General features: G+C 52.4%; 1 protein-coding gene across 1 annotated transcript; it reads right to left on the bottom strand.

Moving 5' to 3' along the window:
• Nucleotides 1–13,531: 13,531 nt before the first annotated feature.
• Nucleotides 13,532–16,586, bottom strand: LOC100282838 (proliferation-associated protein 2G4). Its single transcript, NM_001155744.1, has 10 exons — nucleotides 16,360–16,586; nucleotides 16,150–16,246; nucleotides 15,576–15,660; nucleotides 15,340–15,489; nucleotides 15,104–15,257; nucleotides 14,692–14,907; nucleotides 14,477–14,613; nucleotides 14,301–14,392; nucleotides 13,945–14,127; nucleotides 13,532–13,735 (listed from the first exon to the last, which is right to left on the bottom strand). Exons 2-10 carry the CDS (start codon nucleotides 16,244–16,246, stop codon nucleotides 13,665–13,667), a joined length of 1,185 nt encoding a protein of 394 aa, NP_001149216.1. The 5' UTR covers nucleotides 16,360–16,586; the 3' UTR covers nucleotides 13,532–13,664.
• Between the last annotated feature and the right edge of the window lie 2,830 nt (nucleotides 16,587–19,416).

The following is a 19,416-nucleotide window of genomic DNA, read 5'->3' as shown; positions in this document are numbered from 1 at the left end:
TTGGGCTCCCGCGTGTTGATATGTCCTTCGTCCGAGCAGGCGCTGCGCCCTTCCATGGGATTATTCCCGGGAAGCGCGTCCAGCCCCTCGGACGACTCGACCTTCCCGTCTGCTTCGGAACGCCCTCCAACTTCCGAAGGGAGACTCTGACGTTCGAGGTGGTCGGGTTCCGAGGAACCTACCACGCGGTACTGGGAAGGCCATGCTACGCGAAGTTCATGGCCGTCCCCAACTACACCTACCTGAAGCTCAAGATGCCGGGCCCCAACGGGGTCATCACCATCGGCCCCACGTACAAGCACGCGTTCGAATGCGACGTGGAGTGCGTGGAGTACGCCGAGGCCCTCGCCGAATCCGAGGCCCTCATCACCGACCTGGAAAGCCTCTCTAAGGAGGTGCCAGACGTGAAGCGTCACGCCGGCAACTTCGAGCCAGTGGAGACGGTTAAGGCCGTCCCCCTCGACCCCAGTGGCGACACATCCAAGCAGATCCGGATCGGCTCCGGGCTCGACCCCAAATAGGAAGCAGTGCTCGTTGACTTTCTCCGCGCAAACGCCGACGTCTTCGCGTGGAGTCCCTCGGACATGCCCGGCATACCGAGGGATGTCGCCGAGCACTCGCTGGACATTCGAGTCGGAGCCCGACCCGTCAAGCAGCCTCTGCGCCGATTCGACGAGGAGAAGCGCAAAGCGATAGGCGAGGAGATCCACAAGCTAATGGCAGCAGGGTTCATCAGAGAGGTATTCCATCTCGAATGGCTTGCCAACCCTGTGCTTGTGAGAAAGAAAGGGGGGAAATGGCGGATGTGTGTAGACTACACTGGTCTCAACAAAGCATGTCCGAAGGTTCCCTACCCTCTGCCTCGCATCGATCAGATCGTGGATTCCACTGCTGGGTGCGAGACCCTGTCTTTCCTCAATGCCTACTCAGGGTATCATCAAATCAGGATGAAAGAGTCCGATCAGCTCGCGACCTCTTTCATCACGCCCTTCGGCATGTACTGCTATGTCACCATGCCGTTTGGCTTGAGGAATGCGGGCGCGACGTACCAGCGGTGCATGAACCATGTGTTCGGCGAACACATTGGCCGCACGGTCGAGGCCTACGTCGATGACATCGTGGTCAAGACGAGGAAAGCTTCCGACCTCCTTTCCAACCTTGAAGTGACATTCTGGTGTCTCAAGGCGAAAGGCGTCAAGCTCAATCCCGAGAAGTGTGTCTTCGGGGTGCCCCGAGGCATGCTCTTGGGGTTCATTGTCTCCGAGCGGGGCATCGAAGCCAACCCGGAGAAGATTGCAGCCATCACCAGCATGGGGCCCATCAAGGACTTGAAAGGTGTACAGAGGGTCATGGGATGCCTCGCGGCTCTGAGCCGCTTCATCTCACGCCTCGGCGAAAGAGGTCTGCCTCTGTACCGCCTCTTAAGGAAGGCCGAGTGCTTCACTTGGACCCCTGAGGCCGAGGAAGCTCTCGGGAACTTGAAGGCGCTCCTCACAAAAGCGCCTATCTTGGTGCCTCCAGCCACCGGAGAAGCCCTCTTGGTCTACGTCGCCGCGACCACTCAGGTGGTCAGCGCCGCGATTGTGGTCGAGAGGCAAGAAGAGGGGCATGCATTGCCCGTTCAGAGGCCAGTTTACTTCGTCAGCGAGGTACTGTCCGAAACCAAGATCCGCTACCCACAAGTTCAGAAGCTGTTGTATGCGGTGATCCTGACGCGGCGGAAGTTGCGACACTACTTCGAGTCTCATTCAGTAACTGTGGTGTCATCCTTCCCCCTGGGGGAGATCATCCAGTGCCGAGAGGCCTCGGGTAGGATTGCAAAGTGGGGGGTGGAAATCATGGGCGAGACAATCTCGTTCGCCCCTCGGAAGGCCATCAAGTCCAATGTCTTGGCGGACTTCGTAGCCGAATGGGTCGATACCCAGCTACCGATGGCTCCGATCCAACCGGAGCTCTGGACCATGTTTTTCGACGGGTCGCTGATGAAGACGGGAGCCGGCGCAGGCCTACTCTTCATCTCGCCCCTCGGGAAACACCTACGCTATGTGCTACGCCTCCATTTCCCGGCGTCCAACAATGTGGCTGAGTATGAGGCTCTGGTCAACGGGTTGCGGATCACGATCGAGCTAGGGGTCCGGCGCCTCGACGCCCACGGTGACTCGCAGCTCGTCATCGACCAAGTCATGAAGAACTCCCACTGCCGCGACCCGAAGATGGAGGCCTACTGCGATGAGGTTCGGCGCCTGGAAGACAAGTTCTACGGGCTCGAGCTTAACCACATCGCTCGGCGCTACAACGAGACTGCGGACGAGCTAGCTAAAATAGCCTCGGGGCGAACAACGGTTCCCCCGGACGTCTTCTCCCGGGATCTGCATCAACCCTCCGTCAAGATCGACGACCCGCCCGAGCCTGAGGCGCCCTCGACCCAGTCCGAGGTACCCTCGGTCCAGCCCGAGGTACCCTCGGCACAACCCGAGGCACCCTCAGCTCGGCCCGAGGCACCCTCAGCTCGGCCCGAGGTACCCTCGGCCTCCGAGGGTGAGGCACTGCGCATCGAGGAGGAGCAAAGCGGGGCCACGCCTGATCGAAACTGGCAGACCCCGTACCTGCAGTATCTCCAACAAGGAGAGCTACCCCTCGACCGAGCCGAGGCTCGGCGGGTGGCACGGCGCGCCAAGTCATTCGTCTTGCTGGGCGATGAGAAGGAGCTCTACCACCGCAGCCCCTCAGGCATCCTCCAGCGATGCATCTCCGTCGCCGAAGGTCAGGAACTCCTGCGGGAGATACACTCGGGGGCTTGCGGCCATCACGCAGCACCTCGAGCCCTTGTCAGGAATGCTTTCCGACAAGGATTCTACTGGCCGACGGCGGTGGCCGACGCCACTAGAATCGTCCGCACCTGCGAAGGGTGTCAATTCTATGCGAAGCAGACCCACCTGCCCGCTCAGGCTCTGCAGACGATACCCATCACCTGGCCCTTTGCTGTGTGGGGTCTGGACCTCGTCGGCCCCTTGCAGAAGGCGCCCGGGGGCTACACGCACCTGCTGGTCGCCATCGACAAATTCTCCAAGTGGATCGAGGTCTGACCTCTGAACAGCATCAGGTCCGAGCAGGCGGTGGCGTTCTTCACCAACATCATCCATCGTTTCGGGGTCCCGAACTCCATCATCACCGACAACGGCACCCAGTTCACCGGCAGAAAGTTCTTGGACTTCTGCGAGGATCACCACATCCGGGTGGACTGGGCCGCCGTGGCTCATCCCATGTCAAATGGGCAAGTAGAGCGTGCCAACGGCATGATTCTACAAGGGCTCAAGCCTCGGATTTACAACGACCTCAACAAGTTCGGCAAGCGATGGATGAAGGAACTCCCCTCGGTGGTCTGGAGCCTGAGGACCACGCCGAGCCAAGCCATGGGTTTCACGCTGTTCTTCCTAGTCTATGGGGCCGAGGCCGTCTTGCCCACAGACCTGGAATACGGCTCCCCGAGGACAAGGGCCTACAGCGATCAAAGCAACCAAGCCAGCCGAGAAGACTCGCTGGACCCGCTGGAAGAGGCTCGGGACAAGGCCTTACTACACTCGGCGCGGTACCAGCAGTCCCTGCGACGCTACCACGCCCGAGGGGTCCGGTACCGAGACCTCCAGGTAGGCGACCTGGTGCTTCGGCTGTGACAAGACCCCCGAGGGAGGCACAAGCTCACGCCCCCCTGGGAGGGACCGTTCGTCATCGCCAAGGTTCTGAAGCCCGGAACGTACAAGCTGGCCAACAGCCAAGGCGAGGTCTACGACAACGCTTAGAACATCCAACAGCTACGTCGCTTCTACCCTTAAAATATTTTCAAGTCGTTCATATACCTCGCACCCACGCAAAGTTTAGTCATCAAGGAAGGGTCGGCCTCGCCTCGGCGAAGCCCGACCCTCCCTCGGGGGCTAAAAGGGGGGCAACGGGCAACCCCCTCTGCGTCGAAATTTTCCTCGAAAAAAGATCTCTTCTGCCAGAATATCTTTCGTGCTTTTTGACTACTTCGAAAAGTGGATCCTGAAAACGACGGAGTACACGTAAGCAGCCAAGGCTGACCGAGCCGAGGGACTCCTACGCCTCTGGGATACGGATACCTCACTCATCACCTTCTGCGATAAGTAACTCGCGTTCGGATAAGTGATTCCGCGGACCGAACAAGTCTTCACGTTCGGAAGCTCTTTTGCCGAAGCGATCCTTCGAGCCTTCTCGACTGAGTCGGTGACAGAGCCTCATGGACGGGTGGAAGTGCGCGTAAGCGGCAAGGCCGACCGAGCCGAGGGACTCCCACGCCTCCGGGATACGGATACCTCACTCATCACCTTCCGTGAGAAGCAACTCTCGCTCGCACAAACATCCCTGTTGCCGACAAAAAAGTCCAGATACTTGAAACAAGAGGAAAAGTGACGCAGCTTTACAACGCAGCGAGGGTGTGTGTTCTGGCCTCGGCGGCCGCAGAAGGCACACGCTACAAGACAATCTGATCCTGCAGGCTCGGGTCTTGACACTGGAAGGGGGCAGCAGTACCCTCGGCATCGACGACACCTTCGGCGAGGTCCGACCTAGCCTCGGACGGCGACGCGGTCCAAGGATCTCCGCTCTAAAGGACGACGTCATCGCCACGCCCGGGCAATCGCTCCCAGGGTCTTCTCCGGGAGTCTGGCCCGAGCAGGCGGCTCGGCCGGTCACTCTGGGGCCTCGGCCAACCATCTTCCAAGGGCGCCGGCCCGACCCGAGGCCTCGGCTGGTCAACTCCGGCGTCGGTCCCGCCAGCGGACAACCCGGCTAGGCTCCGGCCAACCAGGTTTCATTTTTGAGCCAACTCTGCCCATGTTCATGCTGATATCGCTGCCCCTGGCCTCGGCTCGTCGAAGAGCGGCCAAGGGGTCCCTTTAACTAAGCTAGAGAAACCTCAGACAACAAGGCCGACCGAGCCGAGGGACTCCTACGCCTCCGGGATACGGATACCTCACTCGTCACCTTGACACGGGGCGACTCACGCTTGGTGAAGCGGTTCAGACAACCAACAGGCAAGTCTTAGTGCTCAAAAATAAGGAAAAAACACGGCTCTGTGCCAAAATTACATACATGTTTAGGCCTCGACAGCCACAATGAACAAAAACACTGGCATTCAAAGTGCCATTACAAACGGAACTCTGGTTCCGTCCCCGCGGGTATGAGCAACCTCGAGCCTGCGGGGCAACGAACATCGGGAGGCCCGCCAGTGACCTCTGCAGCAGCAGCCATGGTCCCGGGTGGACGCGGCCGCCGGAGGGCGCTCGTTCGCGTTCCCGCTCAAGGGACGCGAACCAGCTATTAAAGCCAAAGAGCGAGCCGCTCCCAAGCGCACCGGCAGATCCTCGCTGCCGTCCCCGCCACGTATGCGAGGAAGAGGGCGGAATGTTGCATCCTAGCTGGGTAGCAACAGTTCGCCTTCCCCGGCATGGCTGGAGGACGTCTCCGCCGCAGGGCTGGAGGGCGATTGCCACCACCAGAAGCTGGAAGAAGAGGTGGCCCGCCGACCCGCGCAGGAGGTAGAGCCCCGGCTCGCCTCGCTCCCCGCCCCAGCGAGGATGACGAACACCCTCGACGCTGAGGGCGGGATCGAGATCACAGCCCGGCTTGCCTCTCCCCATCCAAGAGCTGGAGGTCACCGTCTTGGGTGACCACCAGCGGAGGGGTACAACCGGGCTGTGTGATGAAAATCCTTGAAGTCGAACGATGGCTGAAAGGTACCAACTCCCACGGAGTTGCGTTCCTCCAACGATGAGGCGAAAAGACGGCGGGTATCCCCCATCCGGGGGCTTGGGAGGGGGAAAGACACGATGCATAAGGGAGCGCGAAGACATGGTCGCCTTCCAAGGGGGTCACCCTCCTTTTAAAGGCGACTATCCCTACTCGCGTCCTCAGCCATCACGGGCTGAGTCTTCTCCAACACGCTCCAAGGCCCTCCCCTGCGGCGCGGGGGCTGGGTCCCACACGTCTTACAAGCCGGCTCAGAGCAGAAGAAGCCAAACCGCTGCGCGCGGTACACACGACCGTCCAGCGGTTACAAGTGACCCTCCACTTTTGCCCAGACCAACGGGCGAAAGGTGCGGGCAGCCATGCGGGCGGCATGCAACCGCGCTACGTGGGCACGCTTCTCCGACTCCCGACACGCCCAGCATGGAGGCCCAGGCCCACGCGTCACGCAACCGGCGCGCCGGATGCTTCATGCAAGAAACTGCACCGCCACTTGCGCCACCACCACGCCTCCTCAATTGCGGAACCAATACCGCGACTCGAGACGACCCAGCGCACGACCCAGCAGCGCCAGCCTGGCGCGGCGGTCAATGCGGTCAAAAATGGGCCAGCAGTAATGACGGTGGCAGGCGGGCGGGAGCAGCAGTCATGTCGTCAGCCAAGCTCACGTCCCATCCGGGGGCAGCGAGAGAACCCCCTCTCACGGCGTGAAGACAACGCGCCCGTGATCCGTTCCTCGAACGGCTCGCGCACGCGCAACGGCCGCCCCGCCAACCACTCGCCCCATCGCATTAACTCCGCGGCGGGACAGGCGGCACCTCTGGCAGGAGAGGCGGGCGATGCTTCGCCTTCGCTGTAATAACCGCGCCAAAAAAGGTACGCCGCGTCGTTCGATTTCGCATCCTTTTCCTTTTTTCCTCTTTCTCTCTCTCTTGCAACAGGGACCGGGAAAGGGGGATACCCCGAAAAGGATCCTTCCCCGTGAAGGAACCAGGCTCCGAGCCTCCCTACTGATCAGAGGTTCGAAGGCTGGCCCCCCGAAGGGTTCGGCAGCCGCCTCAGATCGCGTGGGCCCCACACCCACTACTGGTCAGAGGTTCGAAGGCCGCCCCCCCCCCCGAAGGGTTCCACGGCTGCCTCAGGCTACTCGGGCTCCGCGCCCATTACTGATCAGGGGTTCGAAGGCTGGCCCCCGAAGGGTTCACAGCCGCCTCAGACACCGAGTGAGGGATGACCAGGGGTACGTTCGATACATAACCGAGGCTCGGGCTGCGCTCCCGAGGTACCCTAGGACATTTCCGAGACCAGCGGGAGCGATCTTGTAACGGAATCCCATCGGAGGGAGGCATCGAGCCCTCGGACCCCGTCGCCAGGGGACCGGGTCCGGCAAGTCACCCGCAGGTACTTTTGGGCGTGCCTCTGGGCCCCTAGCCGACCCCTAACGAACGGGGCATGGACGTCCACTCGGATTACCCGCTCGCAGCTCACCGGAGACACCATGTTCGGCGCCCATCGAGGGCAACATGGCGCTTTCCCCCCCCCCCTCCTCCTTGCGGAAAGGCGACGCAGGGGCGTGTGTAAAAAAGCCGAGTCTGTCCCTGATCGCCCTCTTGCCCTGTGCAGAGGCTCGGGGGCTGCTCTCGCAAACCCGGCTCCGGCCGAACCGTTGACAGCGTCAACATACCAGCCCGAGAACTTGGGACCCGACCGTACACCCGGGCTACGGCCAGCTCGCATGAGGGAACGGCCAGACCAGCCGAAGCATTGCGCGAGGCATTAAGACCTCGAAGGAGTGAAACCACTCCTCCGAGGTCTCAGGGGCTACACCCGGCGGGTGCGCTCGCGCGCACCCACCGAAACAAAATGCAACCGAGAAAGGCTGGTCCCCTTGCAAAAAAGTGCGACGAAAGCCTCCAAGCGAGTGCTAACACTCCCTTCGAGGCTCGGGGGCTACTGTCGGGGACCATAATTAGGGGTACCCTCAAGGCTCCTAATTCTCAGCTGGTAACCCCCATCAGCATAAAGCTGCTAAGGCCTGATGGGTGCGATTAAGTCAGGGATCAGTCCGTTCGAGCGACTCGATCACGCCTCGCCCGAGCCTAGCCTCGGACAAGGGCAGCCGACCCCGGAGGATTTCCGTCTCGCCCGAGGCCCCCCTCCGACGGCGAACATATTTCCGGCTTGCCCAAGGCCCTGCCTTCGCTAAGAAGCAACCCTGACTAAATCGCCGCACCGACCGACCAAATCGCAGGAGCATTTAATGCAAAGGTGGACTGACACCCTTATCCTGACATGCGCCCCCCGGCAGAGCCGAAGTGACCGTCGTCACTTCGCCGCTCCACTGACCGGCCTGACAGAAGGACAGCGCCGCCTGCGCCGCGCCAACTGCAGTGCCACTTGGCAGAGTGAGACTGACAAGCAGTCAGGTCCTGCAGAAGGCACCACAGGAAACTCCGCTCTGCCCGACCTAGGGCTCAGACTCGGGCTCAGCCCCGGAAGACGGCGAACTCCGCTCCGCCCGACCCAGGGCTCGGACTCGGGCTAAGTCCCGGAAGACGGCGAACTCCGCTCCGCCCGACCCAGCGCTCGGACTCGGGCTCAGCCCCAGAAGACGACGAACTCCGCTTCGCCCGACCCCAGGGCTCGGACTCCGCCCTGGTCTCAGCCGACGACCTCCGCCTCGCCCGACCAGGGGCTCGGACTCGGCCTCGGCCACGGGAGACAGACTCGACCTCGGCTTCGGAGGAGCTTCCACCTCGCCCAACCTAGGGCGCAGACCAGCCACGTCAATGGGAGGCGCCATCATCGCCCTACCCTGAGCTGACTCGGGCCGCAGGAAACAAGACCGGCGTCCCATCTGGCTAGCTCCGCCAGATAGGCAATGATGGCGTCCCGCATGCTCTGTGACGACGGTGGCTCTCAGCCCCCTTACGGAAGCAAGAGGACGTCAGCAAGGACCCAACCGCTCCGACAGTTGTCCCTCCGCCAGGCTCCATCGCTCCTCCGACGGCCACGACATCACACCAGCTGGGTGCCAAAATCTCTCCGGCTGCCACGACGGCATGTACTTAGGGCGCTAGCTCTCCCCCGCTAGACACGTAGCACTCTGCTACACCCCCGTTGTACGCCTGGATCCTCTCCTTACGCCTATAAAAGGAAGGTCCAGGGCCCTCTTAGAGAGGGTTGGCCGCGCGGGGACGAGGACGAGACAGGCGCTCTCTTGGGGCCGCTCGCTTCCCTCTCCCGCGTGGATGCGTGTAACCCCCTACTGCAAGCACACCCGACCTGGGCGTGGGACGAACACGAAGGCCGCGGGATTCCCACCTCTCTCACGCCGGTCTCCGGCCGCCTCGCTTCTCCCCCCTTCGCGCTCGCCCTCGCGCTCGACCCATCTAGGCTGGAGCACGCGGCGACACTCACTCATCGGCCCAAGGGACCCCCCGGTCTCGGAACGCCGACAAGAGCAGTCAGAATTCCATTTCTTTCCAAGATGCGCCTCGCCCTTCGCCTTCTTGTAATTCTTCTTCTTCTCTTTATTCCCATACTTATCTTGTTCCTGGTCATTATCATTATCGGGGCATTGAGCTATGAAATGACCAGTCTTACCGCATTTGAAACAGGAGCGCTTTCCCCTTGCTTTGTTCTTGTTGGGGTACTCCTTGCGTCCTTTCAGTGCGGTCTTGAAGCGCTTGATGATTAGGGTCATCTCATCTTCGTTTAGCCCGGCAGCCTCAACGTGTGCCACCTTGCTTGGTAGCGCCTCCCTGCTGCTCGTTGCTTTGAGAGCAATGGGTTGTGGCTCGTAGACGGGTAGTGGACCATTAAGCGCATCGTCTACGTATCGTGCTTCTTTCACCATCATGCGCCCGCTCACAAATTTTCTAAGAATCTCTTCGGGCGTCATCTTGGTGTACCTGGGATTTTCACGAATAAGATTCACAAGATGGGGGTCAATAACCGTAAATGACCTAAGCATGAGTCGGACGACGTCATGATCCGTCCATCTTGTACTTCCATAGCTTCTAATCTTGTTGACCAGGGTCTTGAGCCTGTTGTAGGTTTTGTTGGCTCTTCTCTCCTGATCATGGTGAATCTCCCTAGCTCGCCTTCCACCAACTCCATTTTGGTGATCATTGTAGCATCATTTCCCTCATGTGAGATCTTGAGGGTGTCCCAGATTTGCTTGGCATTGTCCAAGCCGCTAACCTTGTTGTATTCATCCCTGCACAAAGATGCTAGCAACACAGTGGTAGCTTGTGCATTCTTATGAATTTGTTCATTTATCATCATAGGGTTATCCGTATTATAAAAATGCATTCCATTTTCCACAATTTCCTAAATGCGTAGTCAGAAAATGCGTAGTCAGAAAATAGATGACTACGCATTTTATGACTCCAAAATGAGTAATCCTCTCCATCAAAGTGATGGGGTTTTCCTAGAGGAATAGAGAGTAAATGTGCATTCGAATTGTACGGCATGCGAGAGTAGTCAAAAGAGTAGTTTTGATTAACCGTTCTCTTTTTTGACGAGTCATCGTCGTCGTCTCTTGGTGAAGAAGAGGAGGTGTCGCTGTCGTAGTAAATGATCTTCTTGATGCACCTCTTCTTCTTCCCGTCCCTCTTCTTGTGACTCGATCCTGGGTGAGTGGGCTTGTCGTCCCTTGGCTCGTTGAAGAGAGACCCCTTCTCCTTGTCGTTGACCACCATCCCCTTTCCCTTAGGATCCATCTCTTCGGGCGGTTAGTCCCTTAGATGAAGAGTACGGCTCTGATACCAATTGAGAGCACCTAGAGGGGGTGAATAGGTGATCCTGTAAAATTCAACACTAAATTCCAACAAGCTTGATTTAAGAGATATTAGCGTGAGTTAATCAAGTCTATGAGGCGAGCTCTTGCGAACACAAATAATCACAGGGAGAGCAATCACAAGAGACACGCGATTTTATCATGTGGTTCGGCCAAGTAACACTTGCCTACTTCCACGTTGTGGCGTCCCAATGGACGAGGGTTGCACTCAATCCCTTTCAAGTGATCCAATGATCAACTTGAATACCGCGACTTTCTTCTTTATTCTTTCTCCCGTTTGCGAGGAATCTCCACAACTTGGAGCCTCTCGCCCTTGCAATGATGATCACAAAAGAAGCACAAAAGTAAGGGAGGGGAGAGCAACACACACAAGACTCAAATTAGCAGCACAACCACGCACACAAGTCACGACTTGAGCTCAAAACACAATGCACGGAGTTCACAACTCAATTGGAGCTCAAATCACTATCACAAAGAATCAAATGCGTGAAGTCGGAGTCTTGGAGTCTTAGGATGCTTAGTGAATGTTTGGGTTACTCCTCCATACGCCTAGGGGTCCCTTTTATAGCCCTAAGGCAGCTAGGAGTCGTTGAAGACAATCTTGGAAGGCTAATCTTGCCCGGACAGTCCCTGTAGTTGTCTGGTGCGCGATTGCTTTCCAAAACAGGCGCAGTCGACCGTTGTAGCTTCAGGCCCGATGGCGCACCGGACAGTCCGGTGCCCCTGCCGATCATTGGTGTGGGCCACGCGTCGCCTACGGATTGCGCGGCCGACCGTTGCGCTGGCGACCGTTGGCTCACCGGACAGTCCGGTGCACCACCGGACAACCCTGTGAATTATAGCCGTACGCCGCTGATCTTTTCCCGAGAGTGGCCTTTTCACCGGAGACCAGCCTGGCGCACCGGACACTGTCCGGTGCACCACCGGACAGTCCGGTGCACCACCGGACAGTCCGGTGTGCCAGACTGAGCTGAGTTTTGGCTGCACCGAGCCAAGTCCTTTTGGTTTCTTTTCTTCTTCTTTGCTCACTGTTTCTAGCACTTAGATAACTTCATTAGTATTCAAAAACAAATGTACTAAGTCTAGATACATACCTCATGCCTTGATTTGCACTTTTTCAATCTTTGGCACATTAGGACTTAAAGAATATGTGTTGGGCACTTAATCACCAAAATATTATAGAAATGGCCCAAAGGCACATTTCCCTTTCAATCTCCCCCTTTTTGGTGATTTATGCCAACACAACTAAAAGCAACCAAAAGAAGTGCAACATCAATGCAATTGAGGACCAAATTGTTTTTTACTATTATTTGGCATATTTGGATCGCTCTTTGCCACCACTTGGTTTGTTTTTGCAAATCAAATTTATTTTCCTATCTCTAAGTCAAACTCACTTGTTTGGGCAGGTGCGGTTAGGCAACATGTCGGATGAAATAGTTGTTTGGTTGTATATCTAAGGTACCAAAAATTGTCACACATTTTATATCATACTTGTCTAAGGTTAAACACTCAAACTATGGGCGTGTTTGGATAACTGCCGCAAACACCACGCCGCGCGCCGCAGTTGTGGCGGCCGAATCGGCCGCCGCACCTTAGGCGGGGTGTGGCGCTCGACGTCAGCCTCCAAACAGGCCCTATATGCCGCATCTAAGCATGTCTAGGGCTTGTTTGGAAGCAAAGATAATGGAGATGGTTGAGGGGGCCAAAATCCCTTCCTATTCAATTTTGAATAGCAAAATATTTTAGTCCCCTCGATCCCTTCCCTTACCCTTGGTCCCAAACGAGCCTTTAAGAAAATCTTGCCACACTTTTACAAGTTATTAATGAGTAAGATCAATGACACAACAACACAAGTGAAGTAGCAAACCAAATGAACCCAAACCTGTCATGTATGCCTCTCGTGGCGAACACGAAGGTTAACTGCCAAACCTATCACATACTTAGGGTCTGTTTGGGAGGGCTCTCAAACTTGCTCTGACTCTAACCCTTCCAAACGCTCTCAAAATAAAAGCTCCCAACAAAGTGCACCGAGGAGCGAGATTCATTTTTATAGAGAGAAGCCAAAGACAAAAAAAAATTAGCTCCTAGCGACCTCTCACTCCCCTTCTCTCGCGTCAAAAGGAGTTGTTCTGCCAAACGATTTGTTAAAAAAAACAATGGCACCTATAGAGGAGCTGCTCTTAAAGAGAAGTAAGAGCTGAAGTCATTTTTAGAGGAGCCGTAATCGTGTCAAATGGGGTCTTACTCTATCGACCTAAGGCGAAAACTATAAAATCTTATGCTACAAGTTGCTTGACTAAACGGATCAACTAAATCCAGACCCATTTAGCAAGGCTCTAGCTCCTCTGAAAATGGTTCCGGCTCGGGCTCCTTAAAAAAGCAACTTCTCGAAGTCAATGTTTTCTTGAAAATCGTTTGACAAAACGGCTCATTTGTTATACGAGGCACTGAACTGCTACTACATTCAGAGAACCAAACCGAACTGCTACTATTCTTGGAACATGCTCCTTGAACGTTACTACTTGCCGAAACCAAACTGCATTCAACGAACGAGCGTGAGGGTCCATGGGGAAGCTGAGGCGAGCGTATCGGGGCATCTGGCGTTTGGCTGTGCGGCGGCAGACATTCGTGGGAGAGAGCTGTTTTGGCACGGCCTCACGGAGCTGTGAGGAGCTAGTTGTGGGGCTCCGGCCCTAGCCATCCAAATTAGCTCCGGCTCAGAAGCCCTTCCAAATAGGGACTCAGACAACAGAGAGAGGTTAGCCGAGAAAACATACACAGTAACATTGTATACGTAATTCGAACATTTGTATCCGGATGCTACATCTCAGCAGTTGGCAATGTCCAGGAAGAAATTTCCGGGCTGGGAGGAACTCCGAAAAATCCAAGTGACGAGCGTCGTCACGAAGAACAGAGAACGAACACTGGGCATGCCTTGTCGATTATCTTTGCGCCATTAGATGCGATAATAGGATGCTTCATTTCTTAGAAGCTAGAAATAGTACTCAATTTTTCCACAACTGAATGTAATATAACACCATCAGATGCAGCGAAGAAACAAGAAAAAAGCTGGTGGCAGTAATTCCAAAAATCAGAATTATTCTTGGCTTGTAGCACCGTTTGTCGCCTCCTCCATGGGATCTGCTTCTGCTGCATCTCCTTTCTTGCCTATATTCATGAGAAAACAAACACAACTAAGTGCAAATAATTATACAAAATAAACAAATATAGACAAAGGGCACAAGAGTTGTGTAACACATAAAAGATTCAAAACAAATCATCACTTAACTAGTTTATCAAGAGAAACCAGATCAGCATGCAGCTAAGAGGCAACAAAATAATGAGATCTGCGTACAGTCAGTGTAAATGAGACAAACCTTTCTTCTTCTTCCCACCACCCTTCTTCTTTGATTTCGTCCCCAAAGCAAGCCATGCCTTTATCTCTGCATTGTCTTCAATGGATTTGGTGGGCTTTAACTCCTGTAGAGGATGTGATGTTATCTTATCTGATCCATTGGGCATCAGCAGCACAGTGAACTTTATGTGTGCAACAAGATCGCCTGCATGATGCAACCACTTGATGAGATGGCTGTTACAATAATCTAATAGGTATGTTGACATTAGAAGTTTGAAGAAATTGCAAATAAGCACATAAATCAATCTACACCAGAAGCCCACAAACCTTAGTAAGAAGCTATGGTATGACCAGTAGTTATAGGGGGTATATCTCTACCTGGCTTCTCATGAAGTACAGGGTACGGCTGCAATAGTTCATGGTTCATGCATTCCACCAAGCCTAAACGCGCACGCTTCTCTTCTAATGCCCTATAGCAATTCATAAGCTCATGTTTCAGTACACAACAAAAGTAGAACACTTCAAAAATCAAAAATCGTTGTGCAGTCACAAACCTAGCAGTAAAAGGCATGATTGGGAACTTCTGGCTGATCTCACTGAAAATAAACCTTGACGCTTTCATCTTCAAGTGATAATTCTTGTCTACGGCCCTTTTGTAGATGGTGGTCTGTTTCTCATCCAATAACTTGGGCTGCCATGAATATTCAACAAAGACGTGATCAAACAGGGAAAAAAAGGAGCAGCATATGCAAATAACAGAATCGCTTACCTTCCCCTCCCCAGTGCTGGTGACAATATCGATTGCATATACTTCATTTTCTTCAAATTCAGCATCATCAACCTTTGTATCAGCATTGGAGACACTGAGCACAACTTTGTTACCATCAATCACAAATTGTTTCAGTTGATGGCTAAGAACACCTTCCACAATTTTGCAATCATAAGCAGCAGCAACTTTCTGAATTGCTTCAGTAACATCCTTATTCTGAATATATATATATATATATATATAAATACCAACGAAATGAACAAATCAGTACATGTAAAAAATGAGAAAGGAAATACTTAGTTAGATCACCACTTGAAACATCTTTCAAAGATATATGCTTAAGGATAAGGGAACAATGATTGATAAAATATAACTTGTGAAACAAAACTTTGGGCTTTGCAAAAACACTTACTTTCTTCCCAGGTCTCACAAGCCGCATTGCGACTTCTGCTGCTGTGTTGGCAGCAGCAAGCACATCACCAGCCCTTCCTGTGACAGGCCCATTTGTAATTACATGTGTATGTGCCACCACAGCAATAAAGCCATCAATATGACAGCCCATATCACTGCAAAAGCATAACAAAATTGAGCTCTACAGAAATATCTGTAAAAAGGCATTATAAAAATAGTTGCAGCAAAATAAATTACATTTTAACCATGTCATTTTCTTCCAGAACGGCATCATCGGTTGCAAGCGGTGAGAAGTGGCAAACTGTGTCATTGACGGATACACAGGTTGGGAAAGCAATACCCCTTTCAATCTTCCTCTTTGCGTTCTTGTAAACATTCCCAGTTTGCCTGTTTCCAACAGTGAGCCCACGTAAAGATGCAAATTAGCAAGAAAGTAGCAATCAAGAGGACTAAGACACAGAAAGGCTTATTACTCTCTTATGAAAGAGTCGCCCTTCTCGCAAAGGTCAACAATCTTGACTTTTGGCTTGCACTGAGACACAACAATCTTCAGAGCGTCTGTTGCAATTGCAAAGGTGATAAAACAGTTTAGCATTTCTTTTCTGATATCAGTATGCATCATCAAGCCAAAGTAAGCACAGTTACTGAGTGCACTTCTTGAACAAACTCAAGATACATATAAAATAGATAACAGATAAAACTTCCAAAGAAAATGTAGCAACCAATGCTAACATCGAAGTAGTAGCCTCCTCTGCAACCCAGCATAGACACCATGGTCAATATGAAAGTCACTTGACATATGAAAAACGCTTTTCAAAACTTTAATGGGAAATCCATTTACTCATCTAACAGCTAAATCCAGCTACTACTAACTACTAGCTATTCACAAAGACAGCTAAATATCTAAATTGAAGAACAGCTGACGATTAACAATATCCAGCTGCAACACATACTAGAAAAACTAGGGCCGCAGATCAACCGCAAGGATGGTGATAAGGTCAGAGTGGGTGATAAGGTTAGAGTGGGCGATAAGGCGATGTTACTTACTGTTGAGGATTTCGGCGGCAGCCTTGTACTTGGTGACAACGTCGTTGGAGGAGAGGTCGAGCTCCTTCTCCTCCCTGACCTCATCGTCCGACGACATCTGCAGCATACACCAAGACTCTCAGCGATCAGTAATTGCGAGAAAGTGACAAGGACCAAACAAAACAGGTCGAATCGAGCCCGAAGAACATGGAAGGGGCGGAAAATACTCACTGCTTCAATCCGAGATGAAGTCGATGGCGCTGGGAGGGGGCTTCGGGACGGTGGTGGCGGAGTGGCAGTGCTGGTGGTGGCGGCGGCGGCGGGTGAAAGGTTTAGGTTTAGGGTTTGGGCTCGCGAGGAGAATTAGAAATCGACCGAGGCAGCCAGATCGGGTGCGGCGGCGGCGTCTGGCTAGGGCTTTGAGGGGAGGAGTGCGTATCACTGGCCGGTGGGGCCGGAGGATGGCCAGTGCGGCAAGTGGGTATAGCGTATAGGGTTTGGAGACTGGGACCGGGAGTCCGGGACTGCGGGATCGGGACATCGGGGATTCGGGGGATGCTGAGCGTCCTGTCCTAGACGTGCCGCGTGTGGGGCGGGATAACACTTGGAAAATAAGTTCGAGGATCACCAAACGGCTCTAACTCGAAGCGGTTTGGTTTGGTTGAAGCGACTCACGAACCTCGAAGTCGATCTGTATACTAGATAATTTTATAGATAGTTAGTTTATTACTTAGGACTTGTTTGTTTCAACTTCAATCCATATGGATTGAGAGGAATTGAGAAAGTTTCAATCCCTAATAAGTCAAAATCTCCACCAATCCATATCAATCCCCGTCAATTCATATGGAATGGAAATAACTGAACAAGCCCTTAGAGGGCGTTTGGTTTAAAGAACCACTTCATCTAAAATGTGGTGGTGCGTCATGGGTCCATTTCTCAAATTTAGTGGGATGACCTCATTCCTCATATTAGTACTAACTAAATAACTATAGGGGGTGTTTGGTTTGAGTATTCACTACATCCAACATGAGGTGGTGCATCATGAATCCATTCCTCAAATTTGATGGGATGACATCATTCCTCATATTAGTACTAACTAACTAACTATGAGGAATGAGATGGTGATGGATCAACTCATTCTATTGCACAAACCAAACAAAAAAGTGAGGAGTGAGAAAATGATGGGTTAACTTATTCCTCAAACCAAACACCCTAATAAGGAATGAGGTGGTGATGGATCAACTCAATCCATTCCGCAAACTAAACAAAAAAGTGAGGAGTGAGAAGACGATGGACTAGATCGTTCCTCAAACCAAACAGCTTATTAATGTTTCAAAATAAATATATGATAATTTATAATTTAAATTACTTAAAATGATGAATGATATATATAATCTATACTATAGATAAAACACCAGTTTCAACGGTCGTCACGCGTCATCTTTTTACAAATAACCCCTCACAGCTATTTGTCACGTCATGCCGGCTTGCTGACTGTGCCGGGCCAGCCTGTTAGACCGTCGGCCCATTTGATTAAATCAGCGTAAAATATTAAAAACGGTGTAGGAGGTAAGGTTCGAACCCATGCCCTGATGGAAAAAGGGCGGAGACACTGGGTGAAGCTGTCTAACCAATAGAAGTATAGAACATCATGCTCAAATGTTTTTTTGTAAAATAAAAAAAATACAATCATGTCGGGCCAAGGCTACAACCCAAGCACGACACGACGTTCTTGGCTCTTGCAAGCATTAGATCGTTTTGGAGACCACATTAGCGTAATGGACTCTATGGTGCTTGACGTTGCTGAATTGGATGGATCAACAATGATTGTCACACTATGAAGCGTCCCAATCCTCTGGGACTCAAATGTGATACAATTACTAGTCCCAGGAGGCTAGTAAACACATTTATATATCAGATGATTTCAGATCTGCTTAAACGAGACCAACCTATAAAGGTGGCGAACAACTTTAAGAGTTGGTCCACAACTCGGGACATATCATCAGAGTGGGGCTGAAGCAGCCCGATATACGCAGCGAAGCAAATCAGCGGTCCAACAGCCACAGGCAAGGTTGGGAACAGTCGTAACTCTTACCCGATCTCCTTTTTCTGAAAAACAACAAATAAGCAAGGGTGAGTACAAACGTACTCAGCAGCCCACCTTCACCCGCGGAATGGGGAAATCAGATATAATGCATGGAATATGTAGAGCTCAGGATATTTGCAGAAACAACAATATTTTATGCAGAGTTGTTTTGAAAAACATTTTGTATTTTGCAAAGTGCATCCTCTCCAAAAGGAGCAGGAAGTTTTTCAATATTAGAACAAAATCCCCTGGACTAAACCACCCAGGTATCTCAGCAGTTTCCCACTGGTTTTCCTTTTCAAAAACAGCTACTGGACTTCCCATCCACCATAGCTCACGGCTCAACAGTCAGACCTTTTAAAAACCACTTTTCAAAAGCATCTCTTTTTTGGAAAACAAAACATTAATTGTCATACCATACCAGACTCGTCCATTCCTGTGGACACAGACTATTCGAATAGGTTTTCAAACTCTGCGTAGAGGTGTACACTTTACCCACTAGTTCGGCTCTGCGATCTCATGATCAATGAGATCCGAATCCGAATCTCTTTCTTTCCCCGCACGTCCTAACCTTAACGGTTATCCGGAAGGAGTCAGGCCACCACCATGTCCAAACCGGACAAAACTTTCCCCCTCCTTATCCTCCCGGTGCTCCCCAGCCTTCATAACCCTGGGGTTGGACCGTACGAGTTCAGATTGAGTGACTGCCCACACAGTCTCGAGTGGTTGTACTTATCATGAGTACAGGTAGTGAAAGATGACAAACCGGTCCTTATACGAGGGGACAATCCTTCTGCTCACGCCTAAACCAGCTGAGCCATCACCTTAGGCCCTCCCCTAAACCAGGGAGTCCCTGATTATCCCTACTCAAAGGTGATAAGGGTGAAAACCCTTCATCATACACATTTTGAAAAACATTTTCTTTTGAAAACTCACACCTTTCCTCAAATCATTTGTAACAAATATATTAGGGATTGATTGCGGCAAGCGGCTGGGTGGCCATAATAACTTGTCTTAAAATTATATCATGCATAAAATAACAGACTTAGAAATGGCCCAAGGGCACATTTCCCTTTCACTTGTGAGAATAGTGACGAATGAATCGTCTGACTTAGTATGAACAAGAGAGTTATAGGCAGAATATGGGACAAGAGTATTTTGGAAGTCTTCTGGAATATGAACCATGCTTAAGAGATGACATG

This window comes from Zea mays, chromosome 6 (genome assembly GCF_902167145.1).
Source record: "Zea mays cultivar B73 chromosome 6, Zm-B73-REFERENCE-NAM-5.0, whole genome shotgun sequence".
Lineage (NCBI taxonomy): Eukaryota > Viridiplantae > Streptophyta > Magnoliopsida > Poales > Poaceae > Zea > Zea mays.
Note: the sequence above shows the minus strand (reverse complement) of the source record. Positions and strands in the feature narration are given on the sequence as shown.

What these genes read in the sequence shown, in the direction of transcription:
- LOC100282838 (NM_001155744.1), bottom strand. Translation starts at nt 16,246, where the DNA reads ATGTCGTCGGACGATGAGGTCAGGGAGGAGAAGGAGCTCGACCTCTCC. An exon ending in GGCGACTCTTTCATAAGAGA is followed by an intron (nt 15,490 to 15,575) that starts GTAATAAGCCTT and finishes TGTTGGAAACAG; the next exon opens with GCAAACTGGGAATGTTTACA. An exon ending in TGGTGGGAAGAAGAAGAAAG is followed by an intron (nt 13,736 to 13,944) that starts GTTTGTCTCATT and finishes TCATGAATATAG; the next exon opens with GCAAGAAAGGAGATGCAGCA.